The sequence below is a fragment of the Hakea prostrata genome, chromosome 7 (assembly GCF_041222555.1).
Source record: "Hakea prostrata isolate BN-2017 chromosome 7, UWA_Hpros_2, whole genome shotgun sequence".
Lineage (NCBI taxonomy): Eukaryota > Viridiplantae > Streptophyta > Magnoliopsida > Proteales > Proteaceae > Hakea > Hakea prostrata.
Genome location: NC_142606.1, coordinates 68208679 through 68234842, shown reverse-complemented (window position 1 = coordinate 68234842; position 26164 = coordinate 68208679). Strand labels below are relative to the sequence as shown.

At 38.5% G+C, this 26164-nt stretch overlaps 2 protein-coding genes across 3 annotated transcripts; both read left to right on the top strand.

Moving 5' to 3' along the window:
• The first annotated feature begins 1531 nt into the window (after positions 1–1531).
• Positions 1532–16938, top strand: LOC149011827 (alpha/beta hydrolase domain-containing protein WAV2-like). Of its 2 annotated transcripts, none has more exons than XM_089163916.1 (8): positions 1532–2001; positions 2687–2722; positions 2843–2921; positions 3044–3098; positions 3339–3455; positions 14072–14236; positions 14421–14661; positions 16324–16938. In XM_089163916.1, the coding sequence occupies exons 1-8, from the start codon at positions 1608–1610 to the stop codon at positions 16338–16340; spliced, it is 1104 nt and encodes a 367-aa protein (XP_089020042.1). In that variant the 5' UTR covers positions 1532–1607; the 3' UTR covers positions 16341–16938. The 2 variants fall into 2 exon arrangements, with proteins under 2 accessions (XP_089020042.1, XP_089020043.1); XM_089163917.1 differs by having other exon boundaries at positions 16330–16937.
• A 1326-nt stretch (positions 16939–18264) lies between these two features.
• Positions 18265–20221, top strand: LOC149011826 (6-phosphogluconate dehydrogenase, decarboxylating 1, chloroplastic). Its single transcript, XM_089162307.1, has one exon. The coding sequence runs from the start codon at positions 18472–18474 to the stop codon at positions 19954–19956; it is 1485 nt and encodes a 494-aa protein (XP_089018433.1). The 5' UTR covers positions 18265–18471; the 3' UTR covers positions 19957–20221.
• Positions 20222–26164: the final 5943 nt, after the last annotated feature.

Sequence of the window (26164 nt, the reverse complement as noted above, 5' to 3'; positions counted from 1 at the left end):
GCAACAATTCTGAACTATTAACCTTCTAGCCTAAACCTGCTAGGCCTTGGCTGATTAGTAACATTGAGTCTAGTAATTGTGGCTGAAGCAACAAAACAAATTACATATTCCATGTTTGAATGTCCCTTGCTCCAGGAAACTTATGTTAGCTTAGCTAAGGAAGTAGCTAATAGTTCAACAATAAGGTTGGAACCACAATCTTTATTATGTAACTGTTTTCTTTCTCATAAAAAATAATAAAAATAATAAAAATAATAATAATAAAACCCTAATCCAATCCCATAGGATGATCAGTGAGATTTTAGAAAGCCCAACACCCCCCCTAGTGCAGTTTCTTTTGGTCCACAAGATGGAGTAATAGACCATATGATAAATATCAAACTAATAGCAGCACAAGGCTAAGAATCCTAGTCCTCTACTTACGTGGAGATGAGATTTTTGAATCCACATGGTTAGATTCTTGATGTGAGTTCCTCCTTATACCAAGATACTCTCTCTTTTCTTTTCTTTTTTAATAAATTAGCTAAAATAAAATCCCCCCAAGGTGGTTTTTTTTAAAAAAAAATCTCCAAAGAGGATGTTAGGTTCAAATCTCCTCTGAGTAGGGTGAAGTCCCGCCTTATATTAAGTCTTTTAAGAAGCAGCAAAGGTGTGAGTAAGTCAGTTCGATTGAACCTAAGTAAAAAAAAAAAACACTAAGATAGAATTCAACACCATTAATTACCATTTCAACTAATTTGTTAATACATATAAGATCTTGTTTTGAGAATGGACACGTGACAAAAATCCAACTATACAAATTGAAAATTCTTCTCTCTATGTGGATAAAGGATTTCGACAGGCTCAGAGGATATTACCGAGGAAATGCATTCAAGTAAATTAAGTAATCATAGATATCGCACATGCCAACATTTTAAGTTTGGGTAGAAGCTTCGGACGGACTCAAAGGGTATTGAAGAGGAATTGAATTTAAGTAAATTAGTAATCATAGGTGTTGCATACGCTAACATTTTAAGTTCATGGACTTGTAAAGTTGCCTTGTGGGACCATTGGAGAGTTGCTCAGTCGACAATGTTGGCACCTCTTAGCAAAGAGCTCCTAGGTTCAAGTTCAACGCTTCATGTGGTACATTAAATAGTCCCCACTACCATCAAAGGCTAATTTAGTTGGTAATATTGATATCTGTTATTGAAGAGGTTATGGGTTCAAGACTCCCGCTAGTAGTCCGTTAGTTTGTGCTCCTTGGACGCTTTCAGACCCCAGAATAGCCCACCGGGGGGGCACAAGATGCCATTGTGGGTCCTGCCCCCCACCCCTTAAATTTTATTTATTTATAGGTCCTACCTGATTTTGTGGCTGAGAAGAGTAAGAAGAGCACTTTGGGGAGATGATTTTGTTGTTTGATGTATTGTCAATAGGTAAAAAAAGATGATTCGAACTCTGCCTTTGGTATACATAGAAGTCCCCATCCCCTATTATAAAATTCTTCTAATTCCAAAAAACTATATAGTCCCCACTCCCTAGTTTAAAACTACCAATTTTCCCCCAGAAAAGTTGTCCGGTGGGCCTAGGATGGGCTAGGAGCCCAATCTTTCTGAGTTTCTTCTATGTTGGCGTTCAGTTCAAAACTCTCAGCTCAATGCCCAGGCAGCCTTGCTTGTGCTTTCCTTTCTCCGGCGGTCCAACGTCGCGGTGACAGAGAAAGAGGGAGGAGGAGAAAGACAGTGGAAGAAAGAGGGAGGAGAAAGGCAGTGAAAGGAGAAATGGTGTCGTATACGAATTTGTTTATGTATGGAGTTGGAGGGATAATGGTGGCAGGGATGACAGTGTTGGTGGCGCTTCAGGAGAGGCTGGTATATATACCTGTCCTTCCAGGGCTCTCCAAGGCTTACCCGATCACCCCAGCTCGTCTCCGCCTTCACTACGAGGATGTCTGGTTTACATCGTCTGATGGAATTCGCCTTCATGCCTGGTTCATCAAGCTCTTCCCTGATTGCACAGGTACGTACACAATTACATCTCTCTATCCTTTATCTGTCTCTAACAGTTCTTCAGTTTTAATTCTTATAGTGATTCTCTTCCCCAGTTGGATTTGCTTTGATCTGCTCTGGGTTAGGGCTTTTTCGTGGTTGTTATCTATTGAAGCATTTTAGTTTTTCCATTTATCCCTCTGGGTTCTGCTTTTGCTTCGTTTCTTCTTGGTAATTTGACTAAGCATTTTTTGCACATTGCCTTTGCTAGACCTGATTCCGTGAATGAAAATTAGTTTATGGCATAGTATGCTTGTTTGAGAATCAAGGAACCTTTTTGCTTTTGACAATTGACATCCTAGAATTCTCACATACTATGGGATTACCCAAATTCTGATAATTTTTCTCAGAGTTCTAGTTGTACTAGATTACCTCCTCTCTGGGTTATTGTCCTGGAGATGTTTCTATTCATCTGGTGCGCAATAAACACGGAACAGTATGTGGGTATGGCATTTTACAGGTTTGAGGACAGCCTGCTTGCAAGCCGATGATTTTCCATGAAATTCTCCTTTGCTTTACCCAGTTTGCGAGCCAAAATCTTAGTGTCTTTTTCTGTTTTCACCAGTTCAGAACTAATTTCTATATAGTTTGAGGTTCTTACGATTTTGATATTAGTTTACGAGATGAACCTGTAACGTCGGAGTTGTCATTTGCAGGTCCAACCATCCTATTTCTCCAAGAAAATGCTGGGAGTATCCTATGATTTTGTTTTCTGGGTGTTACTATTTGTATTCGTATTTATATTCAATCATTTTTATTCATACTTATTTAGGTTCAGATTATTTTTGTTGACCTTCAGTTACATCATTCAGATATTGCCCATCGTCTTGAAATGGTTCGCGTAATGTTACAGAGATTGCAATGCAATGTCCTTATGCTTTCTTACAGGGGGTGTGTGTATGGTTACAATTATATTTAAACGGTCTTATCTGCTTCCTGAATAATTCTTTTTTGGCTGCTGGGTAACTACTTAGTTACTGAACAAGCATAAATCAATCTTGCCTTATGTACAGTTATGGAGCAAGTGATGGCTACCCTTCTCAACTTGGACTTACAAAGGATGCCCAGGTTTCTATTTTTGTCCTGATTTGGTTTCCATTCATTTGTAGTTGGCTAAGTTTTTGCTGGTTTTTCTGATTTGAGTAGAGTTATTTCTCAGGTCTGCTAATGTTGTTTAGACAGATTCTGGCCTTGGGGTGGGAGAAAGATAATATACTAAATAAAATAAGAGCATTATCCTCATAAATCCAATTCCCCCCCCCCCCCAAGCTACAGCCTTGATGGTAGGTTTCTCTTTTTTCTGTTTAGGCTGCATTGGATTATCTGACTCAACGAACTGACATTGACACTTCGAGAATAGTTGTTTTCGGAAGGTCGCTAGGAGGTGCAGTTGGAGCAGTGCTTACGAGAAACAATCCTGATAAGGTAATTTTTTTCTATGTTCTGTCAGTTATATCTTATCCATGTTAGTTCTTTTTCTCTTATTCCAGGTGAGTATGCTTCTTTTTCATTAATCTTTTTATTATTAGTTTTTTAGTTTTCCCTTCAAATCATTATTTCAGACATTTTGGCGGGGGGGCTGGATTGAAATGCTTGAACTCTCTATTTTCTAATATTTCCCCATTTGTGGGGAATGTGGTTGAGATGTAACGGTTTATGGTTGCCAGGGGGATTTCACCTTGCGCAATTTTAAGACTTGTCTATTACTGTTACGTGCACTTTCCCCATGCACACCTTGCGGTAACTTTAAGGCACAAGGAGTAAGTAACTAGTGGCAGTAAGTGAGTACATATGTTGTTGAGTTGCTATAGGATAGGTTACTATTTTACACCGGGGTGGGTTATTATGTTCTCAATTACCTGATCACGTAAATGAGGAAAATAAGCTCAATCCTTTAAGGATGCCTTCCTAGGACAAGTACCTTGTGATGTAAACCAAAATCCTAGGGTTTGCCTTGTAATGATGTTGCCCTAGAATTAGGTTCACTCAAGGATCCTCTCTCAGTGAACCAGCAGTCTTATAGCAGATTTCTTGGAGGAATTAGGGTTTCAAGTTAGTAAACAGTACCCTAGAAGGGTTCAGCCAGGCTTAGGCACAAAGACAATGGGGTTTGAAGCTTGTAACGTTGCTGCAATCTCAGTTTCAGAACTGGGAATAGGTCTAGGTTATTTTAAGGCTGAATAGGAGGGTCTTGAAGTTTCGGTTGCTACTTTACTTCCAGAACTGAATATAGTAGTTAGGGCTTAGGGAATGCTGTTGTAGGGTTTCCGGTGGGCTTGGGAAGGGGCTGTTGTTGCTAATTCATATATTAGTTAAAAAATGTTTAGGTCAGTCCTAGTTAGTTTACGATAGGTTTGAAGAGTCCTAAGGGGTATGGGATTCTTGGTTTGGGCTGGGACTGGGATCAAGTGTGGGAGATGGGGTGGGGATGCTAATCTAAAAGGTTGGGCTAATTGGAGTTGAGGTTTGGAGTTGAGTCTTCTAGGGTCAGGGAAAATTCTGCAGTTAGGTTTTCTGGGATTCCTAAGCTGCGGTAGGTTAGAGAAGAAGGAAGGAGGGGGAGGGCTGTACTTAGGGTTTAGGGTTAGGGGATGAACTAAGGTTGAACGGGGAGGAGCCCCAAGGGCGCTACAATGTTTAGAAGGGAGTTTTGATGTCTGCGGTAGAGAGGAAGGTTGGGGGAGCCTTGTGTTGGTTAAGGGAAAAGGGTGAGGGGCTTTTTACTTGGAGAAGGAAGAGGGCTGCTGCTAAGGTTGAATTGCTACTAGAGATTGAAGAACAAAGCTGGAAATTGGTGAAGATGATCTCACAATACTGTCCCGGCCCTCCCAAGAAGCCACAACTTGACTTGCCTCCAAACTCAGATTCTCTTATTCAATTCGAGTTAACTTTATAGAGAGTGGAGGCTTAATTTTATAGCCTCAAAAAAATAATAATAATAATAATAATAATAAAATATAATAATAATAATAACAATAATAACAATAATAACAATAATAATAATAATAGTTATAATAATAATAATAATAAAAAGACTCAAAAGTTGGAAAACCAATTAGAACTCTAATTGGCTAACCAATTCTAACTCAAGCTAATAATTGACTAAGACTTTAATTTGCACAAGGAACCTCCCTAACTTACTCTAGAGAACTCGAATTCAAATTCTAAAAGTAGATATGGAGTTCTAATGAAAAGTAGAATCAAAGTGGACTCAAGTTTGGGGATCCCAACACAATTAGGAATCACAACTAGACGGGGTCTCTAATAACTTGCAATATATGGGCTCAAATAAGAAAACAAAATAGATCTAAGGACCAGACAACAAACGGGACTCCATAGGTCCCAAAGCTCGACTCTACAAGATTTGGTAAAATTACTAAGATACCCTGGTTCAAATTTGGGGTCCTAGGGTTCAGGGAATCAGCCCTAGGCCCTAGGGAATCCCTGGAAATAGTTTACATCACCTTAACTCTCTACTCCCTTTATCATTGCCTCTCTACCTATTTTGGATAAGTGTTCCGGAAATATAAAGGTTAAATTAGAAAAGACTGTTTACTTCAAGGACAAACGACCACCTAAGCCAAGTGTTGTATTTCAAATGTTCATCAATCGATGTTTACACAGTCCTAATTTATAGACTTCTAAATTTCTTTATTAAGTCATTCCTAATTTCCTACATAAATTACCAAGGAGCAAGCTGAATAACTTTGTTCCTATCATTAATCTGGGAAAAATCTGCCCGAAAATTCTCTCTTTTCAAGCTTGTGATGTTTACCAAACCTATTTTCCCCCACATCTAAGAGATAGAATTACAAAGAACCCCCTCTCTAGGTTTAGGAAAGCACATTGTCCATAGAGTGAAGCATTACCAATTTTTGGAACGGTAGAGCCAAAGTAGTAAGCAGTAGCTGAGACTTCTTCACCCTTTGCGGAGACAAGCCAGTAGATTCCTGGAGTACATAGGCGCTCTTCAGGATTGCAACCAAATCACAAGACATCTGAAGGACCAAGCCAGCCAGACCTTGCTTCACCAAGAGGGTGATGGAAGAAACTTGTACTAGGGCACAACAGGAGAAAGACATGGTGTGATAGGATCATTGGGATTATTAGGGTTAGCCATAAGAAAAGAAAGGAAGCAAGAATGTTAGCATTCCTAAGGGAAGCCGATAAGCCTTGAAAGGATTAATCCCTCAACTGAAAAACAAAAGTTGAGAACAAGGAGCAACAAAATGGAAGCCCCATCAGGCAAATCAATAGGTAGCAACCCCTTGTTAGGAAGCCAAAGAACAAGTTAGAGAAGAAAGTAAGATTCTGGAATGTCCAGAATCAGAAAGACCATTGCAGATCAAGAAACGAGTAAAAAGAAGAAGAAATGAAAATGCTATGAACCACCAAATCGCCTCGTTTGGAATGAAGAGAACTGCCCCTTCGTTAACCCTAGGTTGCTATGTGGCAATCTACTCCAATGCGAGAAAGAAAAAGGGGATGAAACAAGGAAAACCAAAAGGCAAGAAAAGGGTAATAATGAGTGTTGAAGTATACGTAAAATTGGAAGTTTTACTGTTCACGTTACTGTTCACGTGAACAATAAAAACAGCTTTTACCGTTCACGTTACTGCTCACGTGAACAGTATTATGCTATTGTTTCTATCATATTTTCTATTTTTAATGTGGGAGTCTTGCTACATAAGTTTTGGGAGTTTTTAGAAAGTATAGTTTCTATTTTGGTGGTAGTTTCTATTTTCAGAACTTTCTATTTTAGGAGTTAGGAAGTTACTAAAGCTGTAATATTTTGTTTCCTTTTTCTAGAGGACAATTACTTGTCTCTCAAGTTATATTAGATTCATTAGAAGCTATAAATAAAAGTGCTCTGTGATTCTAGACTCTTAAGCAAGAATCACAAGCCTCTTCTACTAGTTCTTCATCTCTCTTTTCTTCTTCTTCTTCTCTCTTTTCTTTGTTCAAGTTTAGCTGCTGTTTTGATTATTTAATGCTTGTTTTCTAACATGGTATCAGAGCAAGTTTAATCAACTTAGGGACCGTTTTCTCTCTCTTGGCTGCCCAGTTTTTTTTCTTCTTCTTTTCGTTTCCTTTTTCTTATCTAGGGCAGCCCCAACCTTCGCTGCAGTAATTGTGCATGGCTGTCCTTCTTCTTTAACTTTTGAAGCACCAAGTATCTCTGTATTAATACTACAAAAAGGCCCTAAGCTTTTTGGGGATATGTCTACCTATTTGATTCAACTGAGGCTGCTACTACCTTCTTCTTTTTTTGACTGAAGGTCAATCTGCACTATACTGATGTCTTGGGATTCCTCTTGATTCTTGTAAAGATATGCCCATAATTCGGATTGCAAGACTTAAGTATTGTCTTCCATTGTTTGTGCTATAAGTTTAGTTGCAAGTCGTATACTAGTACCCCTATTTCATTGAATTTCTCTCTTCTGAAAAATTCTGCTGCTACCTTCTTGCTTTACTACTTCTTCCGTTGTTTATTTCATAATCAAGTTTAGCCTTCTTTTTATCTAATACTTCTACAAAGACCTAGAGGACTATTTTTCCTTCATATCGAGATCTGTTAGAGTTTCAAATCTAGCAGAAGTTTGTTGCTATGGTCCGAGATCTGATATTATCTGCTACTGCAACAACTATTATTGCACTTCTTCCGAGTGGATTGCTGCAACGACTACTGCAATTTTGAGATTCCAAGTTGGTTCAATATATATTTTTTCCTGATCTAGTTTGCTCCTGCCTAAGGGTTAGCGGTGGTCCAAAATTTTTTTTTCCGCTTTGGTGCACAAGACTTTGTCCTGTGAGACGATTTTCTGCTACTTGATCAGCTTTATTGGTGAATAATACACTGCTTTGTGGCTGCTACCTTTCCTTCTTGGGTTTCTTTTGTGCTCATACTTTAAGATGCTTGTCACTGGTCATCATTAATTGTCCACGTGTAATGCTACACGTGAGGGGGAGAATGATACCTTATTCTATATCTACTCAAGATGTGCTGATGGATATTATTAGTGAGATCTTTGCCCTCAACTTATGGCATTCTACAACAATATCATTACCTATCTTTACCTATATTGCCCTTTTACTTACCTACTTGATCTGTAGTTACCCATACTACCTTACCTACTTGGTCCGCAGAACCCATACTTGTCTTTTACCTTACCTACTTGGTCCGCAGTAACCCATACTGTTTTCCACCTTACCTACTTGGTCCGCAGTAGCCCATACTGTCTTTTACCTTACCTACTTGGTCCGTAGTAACCCATACTGTCTTTTACCTTACCTACTTGGTCCGCAGTAACCCATACTGTTTTTTTTACCTTACCTACTTGGTTCGCAGTAACCCATACTGTCCTTTACCTTACCTACTTGGTCATAGTAACTCATACTGTCCTTTACCTACCTACTTGGTCCGTAGTATTATCCCATACTACGTTACCAACTTGGTCCACAGTAATCAATATTGTCTTTTACCTACCCATACTTTACCTGTTACTTGCCTTCTTGTGAAGCATTTATATGGACATTGGAGTTGCAATTTTGAAGATTTAGTGTGGATATTTCTCCCTGCTTCCGACATTATGTGGATAATGCCTTTTGCCTACCTACTACTTGCATTCTTGTGAAGCATTTATATGGACTTTGGAGTTACAATTTTGAAGATTTAGTGTGGATATTTCTCCCTACTACCGGCATTATATGGATAGTGTCTTTGATCCTGCTATACTTATGGACTTTGTTCGTCTTCAGCATTGTCGATTGTTCTCAATATTGGATGGTTCTATTGCAATGAAGAATTAAAGTTTTTTTTAAAGTTGGTGTTGATTATCTCCTGGGTGAAGTTTTCTCAGTGTTTATCGACAGTCTGCCATTGCTACACGATTCAAGGTTGGTGCTACTTTTCAAGTTTATTCTTATTGTGCAAGCTGAAGTTTTCTTTGTGTACACTTCAGCTTGAGGGGGAGTGTTGAAATATACGTAAAATTGGAAGTTTTACTGTTCACGTGAACAATAAAAACAGCTTTTACTGTTCACGTGAACAGTATTATGCTATTGTTTCTATTATATTTTCTATTTTTAATGTGGGAGTCTTGCTACATAAGTTTTGGGAGTTTTTAGAAAGTATAGTTTCTATTTTGGTGGTAGTTTCTATTTTCAGAACTTTTTATTTTAGGAGTTAGGAAGTTACTAAAGCTGTAATATTTTGTTTCCTTTTTCTAGAGGACAATTATTTGTCTCTCAAGTTGTATTAGATTCATTAGAAGCTATAAATAAAAGTGCTCTGTGATTTTAGACTCTTAAGCAAGAATCACAAGCCTCTTCTACTAGTTATTCATCTCTCTTCTCTTCTTCTTCTTCTCTCTTTTCTTTGTTCAAGTTTAGCTGCTGTTTTGATTATTTAATGCTTGTTTTCTAACAATGAGGTTTGTTTGCAAAATAAAAATAACCGCAAGTACACAGTATCGTGTAGCTAACGGGTCGATCTCAATGAAATATGCCACTTTAGAATTTAACTTCTTAATGGTAACGCGAGAATGCAATGATTCAAAATTTTAACTAATTAAGTAAACTAAATGAGCGGTCCTAACACATACATTTAATGCGATTCAAATTGAGACTAAAAATAACACAAACGACCTAACCATTCATCATCTAATAAATAAAAACGTATAAATAAAAAGCAGGAATAAAAAAATACGAACAATAAATAAATAAATAAAAGGGAAGTGATTCGAGTGTCATCTTTGGATCGAGGGAAGGGGAGTATAATTAGGATGACTTTGACCATGGACCCTTTGAAGTAGCTTATAGTTCACTAATCGGGGGATGGATATTAAAAAAAATGCAGAAAGTAAATAACAAATCAATAAAAGGAAAAGGGAAACCTTAACCAAAGAGAGGCATGACTATAGGCATATTTGATTAAGGACCCAGGAGGAAAGGAAAACAATAAATAAATGCTGAAAAATAAATCCTAAGTTAAGAATATGGAGGGGTAGACAGAAGCGGGAATAGAAGGGGGAAGAGAAGATTACTGACGAATGCTACTTACTTGCATCTTCGAATCTTGAATGACAAAAATAATCCTTGAACAATTGATTTGAATCTCAACCAACCCTAACAACCAGATCTGGAATGATCCAAATCTGCAATTGCTAGTCCTAGAGGACAACGAATCCTCTTGAAAAAATAAACTCGAAACTTGAAGCTTGAACTCGAAATTGAAATTGAAATTAAAATTGCATTGATCAAAAGAAAGGAAATACACTTACATAAAATAAACTAAACAACTTCAATATTCATTGCATTACATAGAAAAATTTACCTAAACATTCAATCTAGAAACTAGAATCCCACAAAGTAATCAAAGAACTAAAGAAAACCTAAGCAAGCTAAAGAGAATAGAAGGTGTAGACGGCCTAAAAAAAACTAAAGAGAAAGGAAGTGTAAACACTAGGTCTAAGAGGGGAGGGTATATTTATAGGAGATAGTGAATGACTTACAAATAAGGAAAGAAAGAAAAAAAACAAATAAAGAAAACCTAAATTCATTAGAAATTCTAAGGAAGAGAGAGAGAGAGAGAGAGAGAGAGAGAGAGAGAGAGAGAGAGTAGAAAGTGGGGAGAGAGAAAAATAATTAAGGAAAAGAAATAAAATCTTCTAGAAAATCTATAGAAAAAATAGAAAACCCTAATCTTTGACTACTTGTGGGCTCCATACATTTTTCAATTAAAATAAAGTAAAATAAAATAAAAATCCTAACTAATCTCAGCCGTAGATCAAAATTGGCTTCTTTATTTCTAAAATATTTTGGAGTTGTCCCATAATCACATCTTTAGCCCATTATGCTCCAAATCAGACCCATTTTCGCATTTGAGAATTTGAACAGATCCCTTGACGTGTAAAATTGCATGTTTCATACCCAAAACTCCAAATATTTGCTTAAATCTTGAAAAGTCCTAAAATCTGCAAAAACAACATAAAACCCAAAGTAGCTCCATTCTAAGTGTGTAAAATGCATGCTTTATGCCCTAAGATTTCACACATAAATGTGCTCATCAAAGTTTATGCCACAGGATGTGCGAGTAGCTAAACTAAGAAGGCACAAGTGGATTGAGCCTAGTGACATCTTCCCTTATAGGTAATATTGGTGGAGAGCTTTTCGTCCATGCTAAAAGTTCCACCTTGCCAAAATCCTTTTTGTTACAACCTTATATATAAAGATTTTCCAAAGGGGTTCCTCAAGAAAGTAAGTGATGCACTAGAAAATAACTCTGATGTAGTGTTAAATGAGTAAGGTCTAGGGTATCACCTTTAAATGATGCGCTTTGCATCAGCACCTAGATATGATGGCTACGCAGGTGAAGTTTTCAAGTCCATAAGTGTAGGACTTGGTTGAGATCTTGAATCTGTGGATTTTTAGCAAGCAAGGATCTTGAATCAATATATATTATAGGAGAAGGATTGGCATAGTGTACGGGAGACCAGATGGAAGGGTATAAAAAATAAGAGTTGGAGGACTTCAACTATGTTATATCAGGGATCATATCCACCAAGTTTGTGTTTTAGGAGTTTGTCAATAAAATTAGCTTTTACGCACCTCTAGGAGTAAGAGCAAACTCATGAAAGTAGTAAGTTACAATCTTGGGAACAGATGGATGGACCAGTGCAAGATTTTAGTCAAGGAGAAAATATTATTGTAGGGGAAGATTTGAATGGATATGTGCCATGGAGGTACATAGAGGACATGGTTTTGTAGAGAGGAATGAGATGGGGAGCTCAGTTTTAGATTGTAATGGAAGGACTATGAGATTATAATAGAGGAGAGCCTAACCACACAACATAGATTAGTGGTCATGGATATGTGCCTTTCTATATATAATCATTAGGAAGATGTTTTCATTTTTTTAGGATAAGTTGGTGGGGCTTAGAAGGAGACATGTTCAAATAATTTATTGATAAAGGGGTCAAACATGAAAAGTGGGAGTTGGAGGGAGAAACTAATATGATGTGGAATGAAATAGCTACTTGTATTAAAATGTTTGTGGATGATGACAGCACCCATTTGAGGTGTCAATAGAAGTATGCAGAGTAGGAATTGCTGTTCTGATTCAAGAGGATGATGCGTTAAGTCGTCCAAGAAGCAGCACAATCATCCAACAAGTGGCAAAATAAAAAGGTTAAGCACAGGTTCTGATTCACTGGAAAGGCATATATCAGTCTGACATCTTCTGGGAAGACTGCAAGGTGATGGAAACCCGATTCCTAAACTCCGGTCTTTAGGATAAACCTGTTTCACAGGGGTTGGAATTTGTTGCATGCACACCATGCAAAACCTTTCATGCACAAGGAACAGTTTGTCGTAGTTACCCATTGCGATAGAGATAGGCGTCAAGGCATTATGGAATAGGTTATTGGTGCAAGTAATATTGCTTGCAGTAGTAGTAGTGAGCATAGGGAGAAGTTGTAACTAAATTGCTAGGTCCTGATGTGTTAGTTATGCAATGGTATACATCCTCTACAACTTATTTAGTGGCAGCTGGAACTAAATGTCTATCTTGAAAGTCCAAATTGTCTTTCCAGAGCAGGCGGTGCTTGCTTTGTAGAGTTCAAGATTCATGTAGTATCTCAATCGATCGACCTTATTTATCACAATGGGGAGATGATATCAGTCTTTTACACACTAGTTACGTTGCTTGTGGACATGGACTGAATGGGTTCAACCTGCTTAATTTTTCTCTCCATCCAAGGTCTTCATCATTACATATTAAAATGAAAAAATAAATCATTTACTTTTAGTAAATGACAACATCAAAAGAAATAAAAAAATCTGTTTTTATCGTAACATATTAAAAATAAAAAAATAAAATAATCATTTATGTTTACTAAATGACAACAACAAATAATATAAATCTAAGTGGACTTATTGGAGCAGAATGACTTAGGGTTTGGATTAATGTTAGTATAAAGCTTAATATATTAAGATGAAAGTTAGAATTAGGATAGGGGCCAAAATCAAGATAAAAAAAAATTAGAACTAGGATTAGGGCCAAAATCAGGGTTAGAATTAGGGTCGAAATCAGGGCTAAAATCGAGGCCAAAATCAGGGCCAAGGTGGGATAAACAGTAATTGCAGGCCCGCCCTTGGCCCTAATTCAGGGCCAGAATATTTTGGCCCTGACCTGCCCTTAGGGCCACAATTTTGAGCCCAAGCCCTATTTGGGCTCAGGGTGGGACAAGGTAGGTCAAGGCCACTAGGGCCTACCCCTACTATTTCTTGTCTAGTACAGGACTGGGCCATCTAATTTAAAGTTTCCAGTGGAAAGACTATATGGGATTGCATAATATGTACTTGATTAACTGTTATCAACTCAAAGGGCTAGAGATAGTGAGTGCAGATAAGATTGTTACTGTCATTCCCGAAGCACATATTTGCATCTTGGGGATTGACTGCTGTAGAAGTTGCCGTTCCTGGTCCCGTAGATGTGTTCAATGTACTTGTACTTCATAGCTAAAAGTTGTTTGATGCAGCTCTATCAGATTTGATAGATCTGGCTGGCCTGTGGGGTAATGGACACACTAATGGTATAGAAGAGTCCTGATCTGCAGCTATGTATTTGCTGATTTGAATCTAGATCCATCAACCGGACTGTAAGTTGGTAACTAGAAGATCTTAATTACTAGTCTGCAGAATTTAAATTAGTCAGAAATAGGAAAGCATTAGAATTTAATATGAAACAGGAGAGAGGAAAAAATGAGGATGCACTGGTATTATTGTGAAAATAAAACAGGAAAGCAACAATCTCAGACCTAAGATGGGAGAGAGGAAGGAAGTGGTCTCTGCTTATTTTCCTTGTTTTCCTTTTCCTTCAAACCCTGATCAGTGAAATAACAATAATCTGTATTTTCAATTTGACATTCCCACATTTTCACCCAGTTCTCATTGGAGGGATTTTTTTAATCTTTGATGGCTATATTTTTCATTTTTATTTTCCATTTTTTCATTTTGTAAATATGTGTTCTGTGATGCAGGTTGCTACTTTTATATTGGAGAACACTTTTACATCTATACTAGATATGGCTGGAATTCTACTACCCTTCCTGAAGTGGTTTATTGGAGGCAGCAGTTCTAAAGGCCCTAAGATTCTCAATTTTCTTGTTCGTTCACCATGGAATACATTTGATATTGTTGGACAGGTGAGTTTGCTTATTCTAGAAAATATTGATATGCTTATTTAAATCGTGTGATGTTATGTGACTTGCTACAAGATTCTGTTGTGTATTTTCTGCCTGTCTGCTGGGAGAAGTGCTTTTTTTTCTCTTGCAGTACATTATGCTCCATACCCTGCTGGCTTCACAGGCTCTTTTTAATTTGCTGCAGATCAAGCAGCCAATCCTCTTTCTTTCAGGATTGCAAGATGAGGTGGTTCCCCCGTCTCATATGCAGACACTTTATGCCAAAGCTGCCGCACGTAATGAGAAGTGTGTCTTTGTTGAATTTCCAACTGGTATGCACATGGACACTTGGCTTGCTGGAGGGGACCGTTATTGGAGGTCAGTCCAGTTGTTCTTGGAACAAAATGCCCCAGGGAATAAGGAAAGGGCTCACTGCTACGAAAATGGTAATGTATTTATTAATACTCCCAATGGTTCTTGTGGGTTTCTTCTTTTGTTCAATTATTTTTGGTTGATAATTCTTTTCTTTGATTTAATTCTTGAGAAATAGACGCATGAGTTGATTTTACTTCCCTGGATAAGTAAAACTCTACCATGGTCTTATTTGCAAACCGTTTATGTCTGGCAAATCTGTTGACTGATGTGTTTACTTAGGTCTCAGTAATATGGGTTGTCATCCTGTTGTATGCAAGTTGGGCATGTGTGATATACTCTAACTTGCAGCCAAAGTGTTGTAATTTGGATATAAGGGTTCTATTGTACTTAGGTTTAAGGTCTCAGTAATATGGGTTGTCATCCTATTGTATGCAAGTTGGGCATGTGTGATATTCACCAGCTTGCAGCTCTGAAGTGTTGTAATTTGGATATAAGGGTACTATTGTACTTAGGTTTCTCCACCCTAGGGGCAGTATTGCATTGTACCTTATATCGTTTGTTATGAATAAGCTAGCTTTGTCTCATGGACGCATCAAATTTGCCCAAAATGCTTCAAGAATGAACTCACTCGATTACCGTCCACTTGTATGTTTTTACCCCTCAGAAAACCCTCTAGCAGAGCAGCAGTCTTACTTGTATAGAAAAACTTCAGGTGCACTCTGTGGAGGAGCTAAAGGAGCAACAGGACTTAAAATGACTTTGGGTGAAAATGCTAGAAAATAGCATGGATGAGTTGTGTTTGAGAAGGCTGAATAGAGTTGATTGGAGAAACAAAATCCATGTAAATAATCCCATTTAGTTGGGATAAGGTTTAATTAAGTCAGATGTGCTCCCAGTTAGATGACTTGGTACCACAGTACTGTGGCTTGTAGATTCAGGGTGTGAAGGTTGTCTCATGTGAGTGCTCCAGGTTCTGATGGAAGCACTGATCCCTGCACAATGGCCAACTCATTTTGAAGGTCATGCTTGTGACATCGGTCAGGTGCTCACTCGCTGAATGCTTGATCCCCAGGTTCAAGTCTTCATAGCAGCCTCTCCGGATAGAGGAGTAAAGTGGCATACACTTTTCCCTCCCCTTGTCCTGCTAAACATGTGCTTGTGGACTGGTTACAGTTTTTACCTTTATTTGACCCATGTGTCTGGTGAACATGCCCAAAACAGGATAAAGTGATGAGGGAATTAGAAATGGAATTGGTAGCTGCCCTTTATATTTTTTTTTTGAGGACTTTGAATTTGGTTTCTGTTTCAAGAGAAGTACACAACGACATAGTGACATGCAATATTTGGCAGCGAACTGGCAAGAGGTGGATAATTAGGAGCTTCCAACTCAAACTATGAAATTAGAACTAAAAAAATCAATTTTAAAACCAAGATTGGTAGGACGCAGGTAGATATGCCAGATTAGCACATACTCTGCTCCATGTTTGTTCATATTACATATGACTTGGAAATTCTTGACCCCAGTTTGGCTGGTAGACAGTTGAACATACTCAATGCCGTTGTCTTTGGATCAGGTTGGTCAATTTTTTTACAGCCCTGTTTCTTCTCCTCCCAAAGAGGAACTTTTTCCTGTCATTATAGGTCATATCTTAGAATTTTGTAGCCATTGATTTCCTTAACAAAGGGTATGAAATCTTACATTGGCCTTGCTTTGCTCCTGGTTTCGGATTCAGATTCAGATTCAGATTGAGAAGGAAGGTGACAAAACACAATGAAACTCAAGACTCTGGCGCACAAGTAGATACCCAGAGGGCTATCGTTTTTCACCCATTCATGAAACTACAGCAGTTGACTTTCGGAGAAGATGATTCTGGTCAATTGGCAACGCTTCAATGGGTCCTCTTGCCTTTTCACTTCTGGGAGAACGTTCAGAAGATACCAATAGATATGCACTCTGGGCTTACAGCATTTTACTTCTTGAATTATCCAACAAATGGTGTTAACATATTACACATTGTGTTGTACTTGTAATCTGTTAACATATTACACATTGTGTTGTACTTGTACCATGATACTCTGAAAATTCAGATGGATGAACCTGAGTGATGTTGGTGCATTGGCTTAACCTCTAGTTTGACATGATCTCCACATTTGAGTAGCCACCAGCCATCAAAGATTCACATTCAGATTATCTCTTGATGGCCTTTCACAACAAGCTCATTCTATTGTGACTTCTCATAGCATGAACTGCCAATCAAGGTGTTTCATTTAAAATTGTAAACATTCGGGATGATTTATCATTATGTTATAAACTTATAATCATGTATCATTTTGTTTTAGTCACTTTTTTTTTTTTTTTGGCGATATCTTGGGTTAGAAGTTTGATTGGTTTAAGGCTTATCAGATGGACTAAGTTATGTATGCAATCACAGATGAATATAAAGGTTTTAGTAAATTAATCTAAACTTTGATTTAAGGTTTAAAGTATCAATATTGAGTCTCATATTGGTCAGGTTCATATCGCCTCGTATTGAGTACCACTAATGCATTTTGATGCAATCCAATAGAGAAACGGACTTTTGAGTTTGATCTATGCAAGTATTAGCTATGTAACTATTAGCGCAAGTATTAGCTCTATAACTACTAGCGCAAGTACTAGCTCGGTCAACATAGCTCCACCAGAGGCCTAATATAGTCCATAAAAGCCAGCTTGTGCCCCCTGTTATGGAATGTTGGAACTTTCGAGTTTAACCTATGCAAGTTTTAGCTCTGCGAATTACTAGCGCAAGCACTGGCCCCATCAGCGTAGCTCTACTGGAGGCCTAGTGTATAAAATCCATAAAAGTCAGTGACAATCTCATGCCCAAGTCAAAGAGCACAAAATTATCCAATGCAAATATTAGCTCTATGAACTATCAGTACAAGCATCGACTCCATTAGCATAACCCCACCGGAGGCCTAGTATAGTCCACAAAATCCAATAGCAATCAATCAATCATGTTCAAATCAAAGAACACAAAACTGTCGAATGCAACAGCAAAGGGGATTTGAACCCGTGACATGAGGACTACCAAACCACGTAAAAGTAAGCTTAAGACCACTAGACCACCACACATGGCAATCACTTTGATGTGTATTAGTTGATACAAAGTTTACCAAAAAAAAAAAAAAAGAAGAAGGTTGATACAAAGACACAAAATGATATGGAAACAATAAAATCTAGAGATACGCGCAAGTTGACCCGAATGAACCTCAGATAAAAAAATAAAAAATAAAAACTTTTAAATCTCGGGTGCAACCTTTTTAAATTTACTAAACATCAACATCCTCAAATATTCAAAGCACAAATTCTACCAAACAACCAAAATTAAATTCCTAAAAAATGATTTCAGCAAGAACACCACCATGATCAAGAACGACGGTTACCAAACTAATAATGCTAGTAATACAGGCCGGCAGCATGGAGAGAAAGAAATCGGCTCGGAAGGAAAAAGATTCCAATTTGGCAATTCCCAACTCAGATGACGTGGCGTACCTAACACTAGCAACTGGCAACTGGTGTGTTAGTTGGACCGTAGCAACTGGAGAAGGTAACCCCACTGGAGAGAGAGAGATTTCAAGTACTCTTTCCGCACTCCCATGGGTCAGTTGGACCGTTGAAACTGGAAAAGCCGAAATCCAATCTCGATTAATCCGTCTCTCGACCCGGTGAATTAGATTTTATTACTCATTAAATATATAAATAAAAAAATCGATATTTTTTCGCTGGTGTTCTTTCTTAATCTTTCCGCCTGGTTCTTCTTCCAATTCATTTGGGTTTCCAGCTACATTTCTTCACCAAACTCCTGAAACCCTAGTTTCTTCACCTGAGATCTGTAGCCATGGAAGCCTCTACGCTATCACGTATTGGACTTGCAGGGTTAGCAGTGATGGGTCAGAATCTTGCCCTTAATGTTGCAGAGAAAGGTTTTCCAATCTCAGTCTACAACAGAAGTACTTCCAAGGTCGATGAAACCATTGAACGAGCCAAGCAAGAAGGTAATCTACCTCTTTCTGGGCATTACTCACCTCGCGATTTTGTTCTCTCTCTGCAACGCCCTAGATCTGTGATTATCCTCGTCAAGGCTGGATCACCTGTCGATCAGACGATTGCCAATCTCTCTGAATTCATGGAAGCTGGAGATTGCATCATCGATGGTGGAAACGAATGGTACGAGAACACCGAGCGTCGCATGCGTGAAGTTGCCAACCGTGGTATTCTCTACCTTGGGATGGGCGTTTCCGGCGGCGAAGAAGGAGCCCGTTTCGGCCCTTCGTTGATGCCTGGCGGCTCTTACGATGCTTATCTCAACATTAAAGACATCGTTGAGAAGGTTGCTGCCCAGGTCGAGGATGGCCCTTGCGTCACCTATATTGGTGAAGGAGGCTCTGGGAATTTCGTCAAGATGGTTCACAACGGCATCGAGTACGGTGATATGCAGTTAATTTCCGAAGCTTACGATGTCTTGAAGGTCGCCGGCGGCTTATCCAATGCGGAATTGGCCGACATTTTCGCCGAGTGGAATAGAGGTGAGCTTGAAAGTTTCTTGATTGAGATTACTGCTGATATTTTTAGGGTTAAGGATGAACATGGGGAGGGTGAGTTGGTGGACAAGATATTGGATAAGACCGGTATGAAGGGCACTGGGAAGTGGACAGTCCAACAGGCTGCGGAGCTGTCCGTTGCTGCGCCCACTATCGCTGCTTCCTTGGATTGTAGGTATCTCAGTGGGTTGAAAGAGGAAAGAGAATCAGCAGCCAAGGTCCTTGAAAATGCGGGCATGGAAAATGATGTGTTGAAGGTGAGTGGTGGAATTGATAAGAAGAGACTGATTGACGATGTGAGGCAGGCGTTGTATGCTTCCAAGATATGCAGCTATGCCCAAGGAATGAATTTGTTGCGCGCTAAGAGCATTGAGAAGGGTTGGAATTTGAACTTTGGGGAATTGGCTAGGATCTGGAAGGGCGGCTGCATTATAAGGGCTGTATTCTTGGATCGGATCAAGAAAGCTTACCAGAGGAATCCTGACTTGGCGAGCTTGGTGGTTGATCCAGAGTTTGCCAAGGAGATGGTACAGAGGCAAGCGGCTTGGAGAAGGGTTGTGGGATTAGCAATTCAAGCAGGGATTACTACTCCAGGAATGTGTGCGAGTCTCGCTTACTTCGACACCTACAGGCGTGCAAGACTTCCTGCAAACCTTGTACAGGCGCAGAGGGACTTGTTTGGTGCTCATACTTATGAGCGAACTGATCGTCCTGGAGCGTACCATACAGAGTGGACAAAGCTCGCCAGGCAGAGTAAGGGTGGTGTTGCTGCTTTTAAATGATGGGTTTTGTAGATTTTTTTCCCCCTTTTGTTCTAATGGTTGATAATTTAAGTTTGCAATATTCTGGGGAGGCTTGTTTTCGGCTATAGTACACTGCGTTGGTTAAATAATTGATGTATCTGCCCATTAATTGAGCTCTGATCAGCTCAGATTATGTTTTGAATTGGCTTCTTCTGTCTTCTTTGAATTGGAGGGGATACATAAATTGCAGAGTTAGCTTTTTTTCTTCCTGTTTTCTTGTGTAAGACATGTTTGTTTTTGTTTATCCTGATCTCCATTCTTTTTTTTATGCAAATGCAGCCCTAGTCGGTGAATGATGATATACTCGCTTCTTTTCTAGCATTCTGCATATTACTGTTGTAGACTTGTAGTGTTTGTTTGCACAATAAGTCTTGGTTTGGTAACTATTATGTTCTAAGTGTTTTACCTGTTTCTCTGCTGGAAGCCTAGAAGGTTGTTGTTTAGTAGTAGAAGAGCAACTGAAGAACACAAAAGAACAATTCGGCATTTGGAAGTAAACCGAGTTATACAGTTAGTCAATCACTGTGGGTTGTGCCTTCAGGCATGCAATTTCATACCATTCCATTCTAGGTTTCAAGCATTCATTATTCACATTTCATGCAAGACATTGTTGTTGCCCTGAAAATCACAGGATAAAGCAGTGACTTGAGATCTTTAAAATAATGGAAATAATTCTGGAAGCGAAATAAGTAAAGTTAGTAAATCAAGAGCATGTAGAGAAAATCAAAGTTTGTAAACAACTGCCCAAAACTTCATACCCCTTTGTTAGATAAGAGATGAAATCCCCATAGTTGGATTCGAGCTACACTTCAGATTCATCCCGAACACAGTTCACAGGAAGATAGACAGATTGAGTGTGAGAGAAAGGTGATAGTTGTAGCAATAGTGAAGAGAGAGTTCAGAGTCCACACCGGAAGGCAATAGAAGCCTATGGAGAAATTTCTGCAGCTGCTTGTCTTTTGGGGAAGAGATCTCTTCTTTCTCATCTCTTGGATCCACAAAGAGTATCTGCTATTTCTTCTTGGTCTCCTTCTTCCACTGGTTAGTTTAAAGTTAATTGTGATGCTGCCTGAATTGAAGACTGTTGGTGTGGTGATTTGTGGTTTTCTGAAAATCCTGTTACAGCTTTTACTTGTGGAATTAGGACAGGATCGGTTCTTGCTGCTGAAGCCTTTGCCGTTAGATCAGGTTTTCTTCAAGCTGCTAGATGTAATCTCAAAGAACTGCGGTTGAATTTAACAATTTGGAGCTGGTGAACCTAATCATCTCTAGGTGTTGCTTAGACTTTCAGATTGAAACTGTTCTTCAAGAGATTCATTATCTTCATGACTCTTTCGATTATTGTTCTATCCAATTTATTCCGACTTCCTCGAACGATGCAAAGGTGGCTCTTGCGGTTGAGTTGCAGTTTGTTTGGCTGGGTACCAACCAGTGGCTTCCACAAATCTGTAAAGTAGATTTTACAGAATGTAACAGCTCTTCTACTCAATGAAATTCTCTTTTACTGAAAAACCAGAAAGAAAAAAAAAAAAAAAAAAAAAAAAAAAGACAATAGTAGGCACTAGGGACCTTATCCTAAAAGCAGTTCTCTGGGAGATCTGTAACCAGAGTGAGAGACACCTGCAACATGAGAGTGACAACAGAGGCCAGGCCGAAGATGCAGAAACTCTGCTCAAATGACTTGGGGTTGTTCTATCAGGAACAACATAGCACAATGTTGAGTGTTTCTTTCTTGAAAAAACAGAAAACTTCTAGGCACACCCTAATAGCTGGTCTGTGCTACGGGAATACAACAGACTGGATTTTCACATGAATTTTGGGTGTTCATATGTCCCTGTAGGGTTCTTTTGGTTGCAAGGGAATGTAAATATTTTGATGTAAAGTGAGTTTATTTCCCCTCATAAAAAAATTGAGATGTTTGGTTGCAAGGGTAATATTTTTCCCAAGTAGAATAGTTTTCACATTTCAAATAAAAATGTAAAGTTAATTTACCGACCAAAAACCCAAGTAAACTACAGTCCCTCGACTCTCGACCCTCCACTCTCGACTTCTCCCTCTTCCTCTTGCTGGATCAGATCATCAGCTTCTTCCCTCTCTCTCTCGATCATGCTCAGGTTCTTCACAGTTGCTGTTGAGTTCCGTTCATACAGTCCTTGCCTGTAGCCATTCTTATTTCCCCCCCCCCCCCTATCTCTGCTTTTTGCAGGGGCATCTGTTTTCGCTAACCAAAAGTGGGATTCTTCAACCAAATCAGGAATTTCAATTCTAGGTATTGAAACCCCATTATTGTCTCACTCTGTTAAATTTCCTCAAGGGTATCATTCTATTTGTACAGGCTGAATCTGAAAGTATTATTAAATATATGTTAGGTAGGATTAATTGCCGGATTGAACTAATTGAAGCTGTAGAGGTTTAATAAGGCCCCCTTGCTGTTAGTCTTAGCTTCCCCAAATCAACAATAAAAACAGCATCAAAACAGTAGGACAGCAACAGAATGACATTCATTTCATTGCAATATTCTGATAATTAACATGAATAGATACAACTCTAATTCTATTCATTGATACTCAGTTCTTGGAATAAGAAATTAAACATACTAAATCTGTAACTGATAACATTACAGACCCGATACCCTGCCTAAGAGGTTTCCCCCTTCCCGCAAGCTCTGCTTGCTTCTCTCTATTCTTCCTCCGTTTTTCATCCTTCTCTCCCTCCCCCAGCTTTCGTAACAAACTCTAACAAACTGTTACTTTCCTATCCAATGTTCCTCTGCCACCTGGACTGTTGTTTCTGCTCCTCTGCCCATAGCAGAGTGGTGGTTGCTGTCCAATAAGGGATTGCCATTTGTCCTCTCCCTTTCCTTTGTTGCGAGTGTTGCTGTTGTCTCCCCTGCATCAGCTGCTAGTGTTGCTGTATTCTCCCCTGCACCAGCTGCTGCTACTGCTGTCTTCCCCTGCTTATTTCTACGTTTGTACACCTGAGTAATGAGGGTCTTATCAAGGTTACTTTGTGTTTTGTCATCCTACTGTAATCAAGGCATTTCAATAAAGAAGATTACACAGTTGAAATTATCATCGTCTCTTGGCATATACAGAACGCAGAAGAGCTGTCCACTTTTTTATTATCCTAACACTTGGTTCAGTACTATGAATCATTTTTCCATTCCAATCAACATTTAGGACCCGGACTTCTGTTATTTCATTACCGACGTCATTTTCTGGGATACCGTCAACCCAAGTTACTTCTTCTGCAGTGTCACATGGCTGGAAAATCTCAATTGACTTGTCAGATTTTTGTAGCTGTCATCAGTTCTATATTTGTACTATTTCTTGTGTTGTTAGTGTTGGCTCTTCCGGATTCTTCTTCTTCTCCTCTTGCCATTTTTCCGGTTCTCTAATTGATTTTCAACTAGGATTTGTTTAACTAGAAAAAATCTAGTGTTTGAATTTCCTAAGATTTGGACTAGTTGACTCTCATTCCCAAAGGGGAATTTGATCAGGCTTGGTGAGATCAGACATGCTGATATGGACATACAAAAGGCATAGCCCCTCTACCACCAATTCAGTGACTAGTTTAAATTATCCTTTAACTCAGAATTCAAAAGTTATGTTCATCACTATCACTGGACATGCAAGACCAATCTTGTCTCTTTTTAATCCAAAGCTAGAACATTCCAAAGAACAGAAGCATGCCTGTAGATTCTATTGTTTTTTCCTTTTTGTTTTGTCTATATTCAGATTTCATTTCAATCCAAATCGAAATAAATATTAGCATAGAAACCATTTTTGTATTAACAAATCAAACTGTTAGCTTGAAGCAATGGGTGCTCAGATAAGTTGGTATCTCCAATGATTGGTTTCAAAGATCAAAGTGCTGTTTCTGGAATCTTTAGGATTGTTCAAAGTTGCAGTGAGAGCATTATTGTTAGACAGAAACGTTCCTCTTCAATGGGCCAAACTAGAAATTTTGGAAGGAAAAAAACAATACAATTTCATTTTTCTTCTTCTATTCATGAAGAGGGTCTGTTGATCTTTAGTCTGACAAGGCTACGTGAAATGGTTTTCTTCATTTTAATTTTTCTTTACCAAACCCAGTTTACATTTTGAAAACCAAAACTCAACAGGAACCACTGAATTTCAGCTCGACCACAGGAGAGAGTAGTAGACTAGCAATAAGAAAAAGTTCAGATAAAATAGGGTCAAGAACAATTTGATCCATTCTGCTGGATAATTTACTACTTAAAAAAATGAGGTCTGAAACAGTCAATTGGGTTTAACAGTAAAATAAGGAAATGAAGCTTTTTCAAACTGTTACCAAAGATGGTTTCCTTTTCCATGAAGTCCTATCCAAGTTCAAGTAACTCTGCATTAAGCCACAAGATCCTCATTTTCCTCTGATTCAGAATGCTTTTCATGTGAGTATTCCACAACCCACCTCACAGATGGTGTTCTCACATCTGTGCCCTATTCCACTTAACCTTCCCTAAGCAAGAAAATCTTTCTCAGACAACATTATGGAAGCTCCAGTTATCCTCTCCTCTGCAAAATGGTTCTCAACACCACATCAGATACCAAACTAAAGATTAAACGCTTGGTGTCACCATCTTGTGGTGTGAAGCTTGGGTGTTTAAGAGTTGGGTTTTAGTATCTGTTTCAGTCCACTGTACTGTCATTAGTTCTATATATATTATTTCTTATGTGTGGGATGCATTGGATAGAAATGCAAATTATTTACAGGAGCCAAGTGACCTTGAGAAATGATTTCACTCATGCATTTAGCTTTTGTCTCGGTTCACATTTGCTTATGTTTGAATTCTCCTACTATCACATGAATCTTTATGGCAAATAAGCATGGCATTTAGATAGTAGCTTCCATATTGGTTCCAACTTTTTAGTTAAGGATTTGTTTGATAGCATCCTAATGTTCTAGATTGTAATCATGTACCTAATTCTAGTTTGGTGGCATGCTCATCTACTGATCTTGAATTATTTGACACAGCCAACTCTGCCATTATCAAGAAATTGTTCTTCAAGTTAAACTTGATTGTTCTTGTAATTTTAGCTGAATGGATTGTTCAGATTCCATCTCAGTATATTTCTCTTTTATGTAGTAGATAGATTTAATGGTCCATAAAGTGCAACTAGGTGCAAATAGAATTCAATAATCTTATGGAGGACACAAGATAGTGACTTTTGAGGATGAACTTTTTATTGACATTGCAACCTCAGTAGCATTGGCTGCAGCTGTAGTCAGTTCTTTCAAAGCTAGCTATTTGTAGCCACCCTATTGAAAGGGCCATAAGAGGTTTTTTTTTTCTTACCCTCCTTGCGCGGATATATTTACTCTATCAATAATTGAGCCAAATCTGGTGTATCATAAGGGATTTGCCTTTTCTATTGATTCCTACAAATTGGAGCTGCCGTAGCAAGGCCCACGATTACTATTATCGAATTTTACCGAGCAATGAGGGCATGCCTCTAACAAGACTTATATTTAGAGTTGTGGGACCTATGATGAGAGGCTAGAGCAGACCTCTCTACTAGTGTAGTGTTGAGTGTGGTTTTTTTTTTTTTTTTTTTGGGGGGGGGGGGGGGGGGTAAGAACTAATGTAGGGTTGAGTACCATTCAATGTATGTGGACAAGTCCCTCTATAGGAACACTTAATTCTAGAGATTTTGTATGGGCTTGTTTGGTTACATGAGTCTGGTGATTTCAAATATATAGAAATTTCAAATTTATCGAGTCATAATTCATAAAATTAATTGTTTGGTTAACCTGAAAATGTGGAATGAAATATGTGAATTCATCCTGGAAAATTATTTGGTCAATGTGATTTTTGTGAATGCACAAATATTTAGCACTTTTATAGTAGAAGTGAAATCCATAAGACCCCATACCCATAAATCTAGGAATTCACGTTTTTAGTGTAAAAATATGAATTTCTAGATTCATGAATCCAAGGATTTTCACAACTAAATCGGGTAGAAATTTCGCATTCATGAATCCAGAGAAATCTCTGGATTCATAAATCTCTAGATTCATGTAACCAAACAAGCTCTAAGTTATTTATCGGAGTCAAGAGGATTATTGCAAACACATGCTTAGGATGATTGTAGATTGCTTTTAACACTTTGTTCATTTCTTCAAAGAATCAGGTCGTCTTCATGATACTATTCATTGCCTTGGA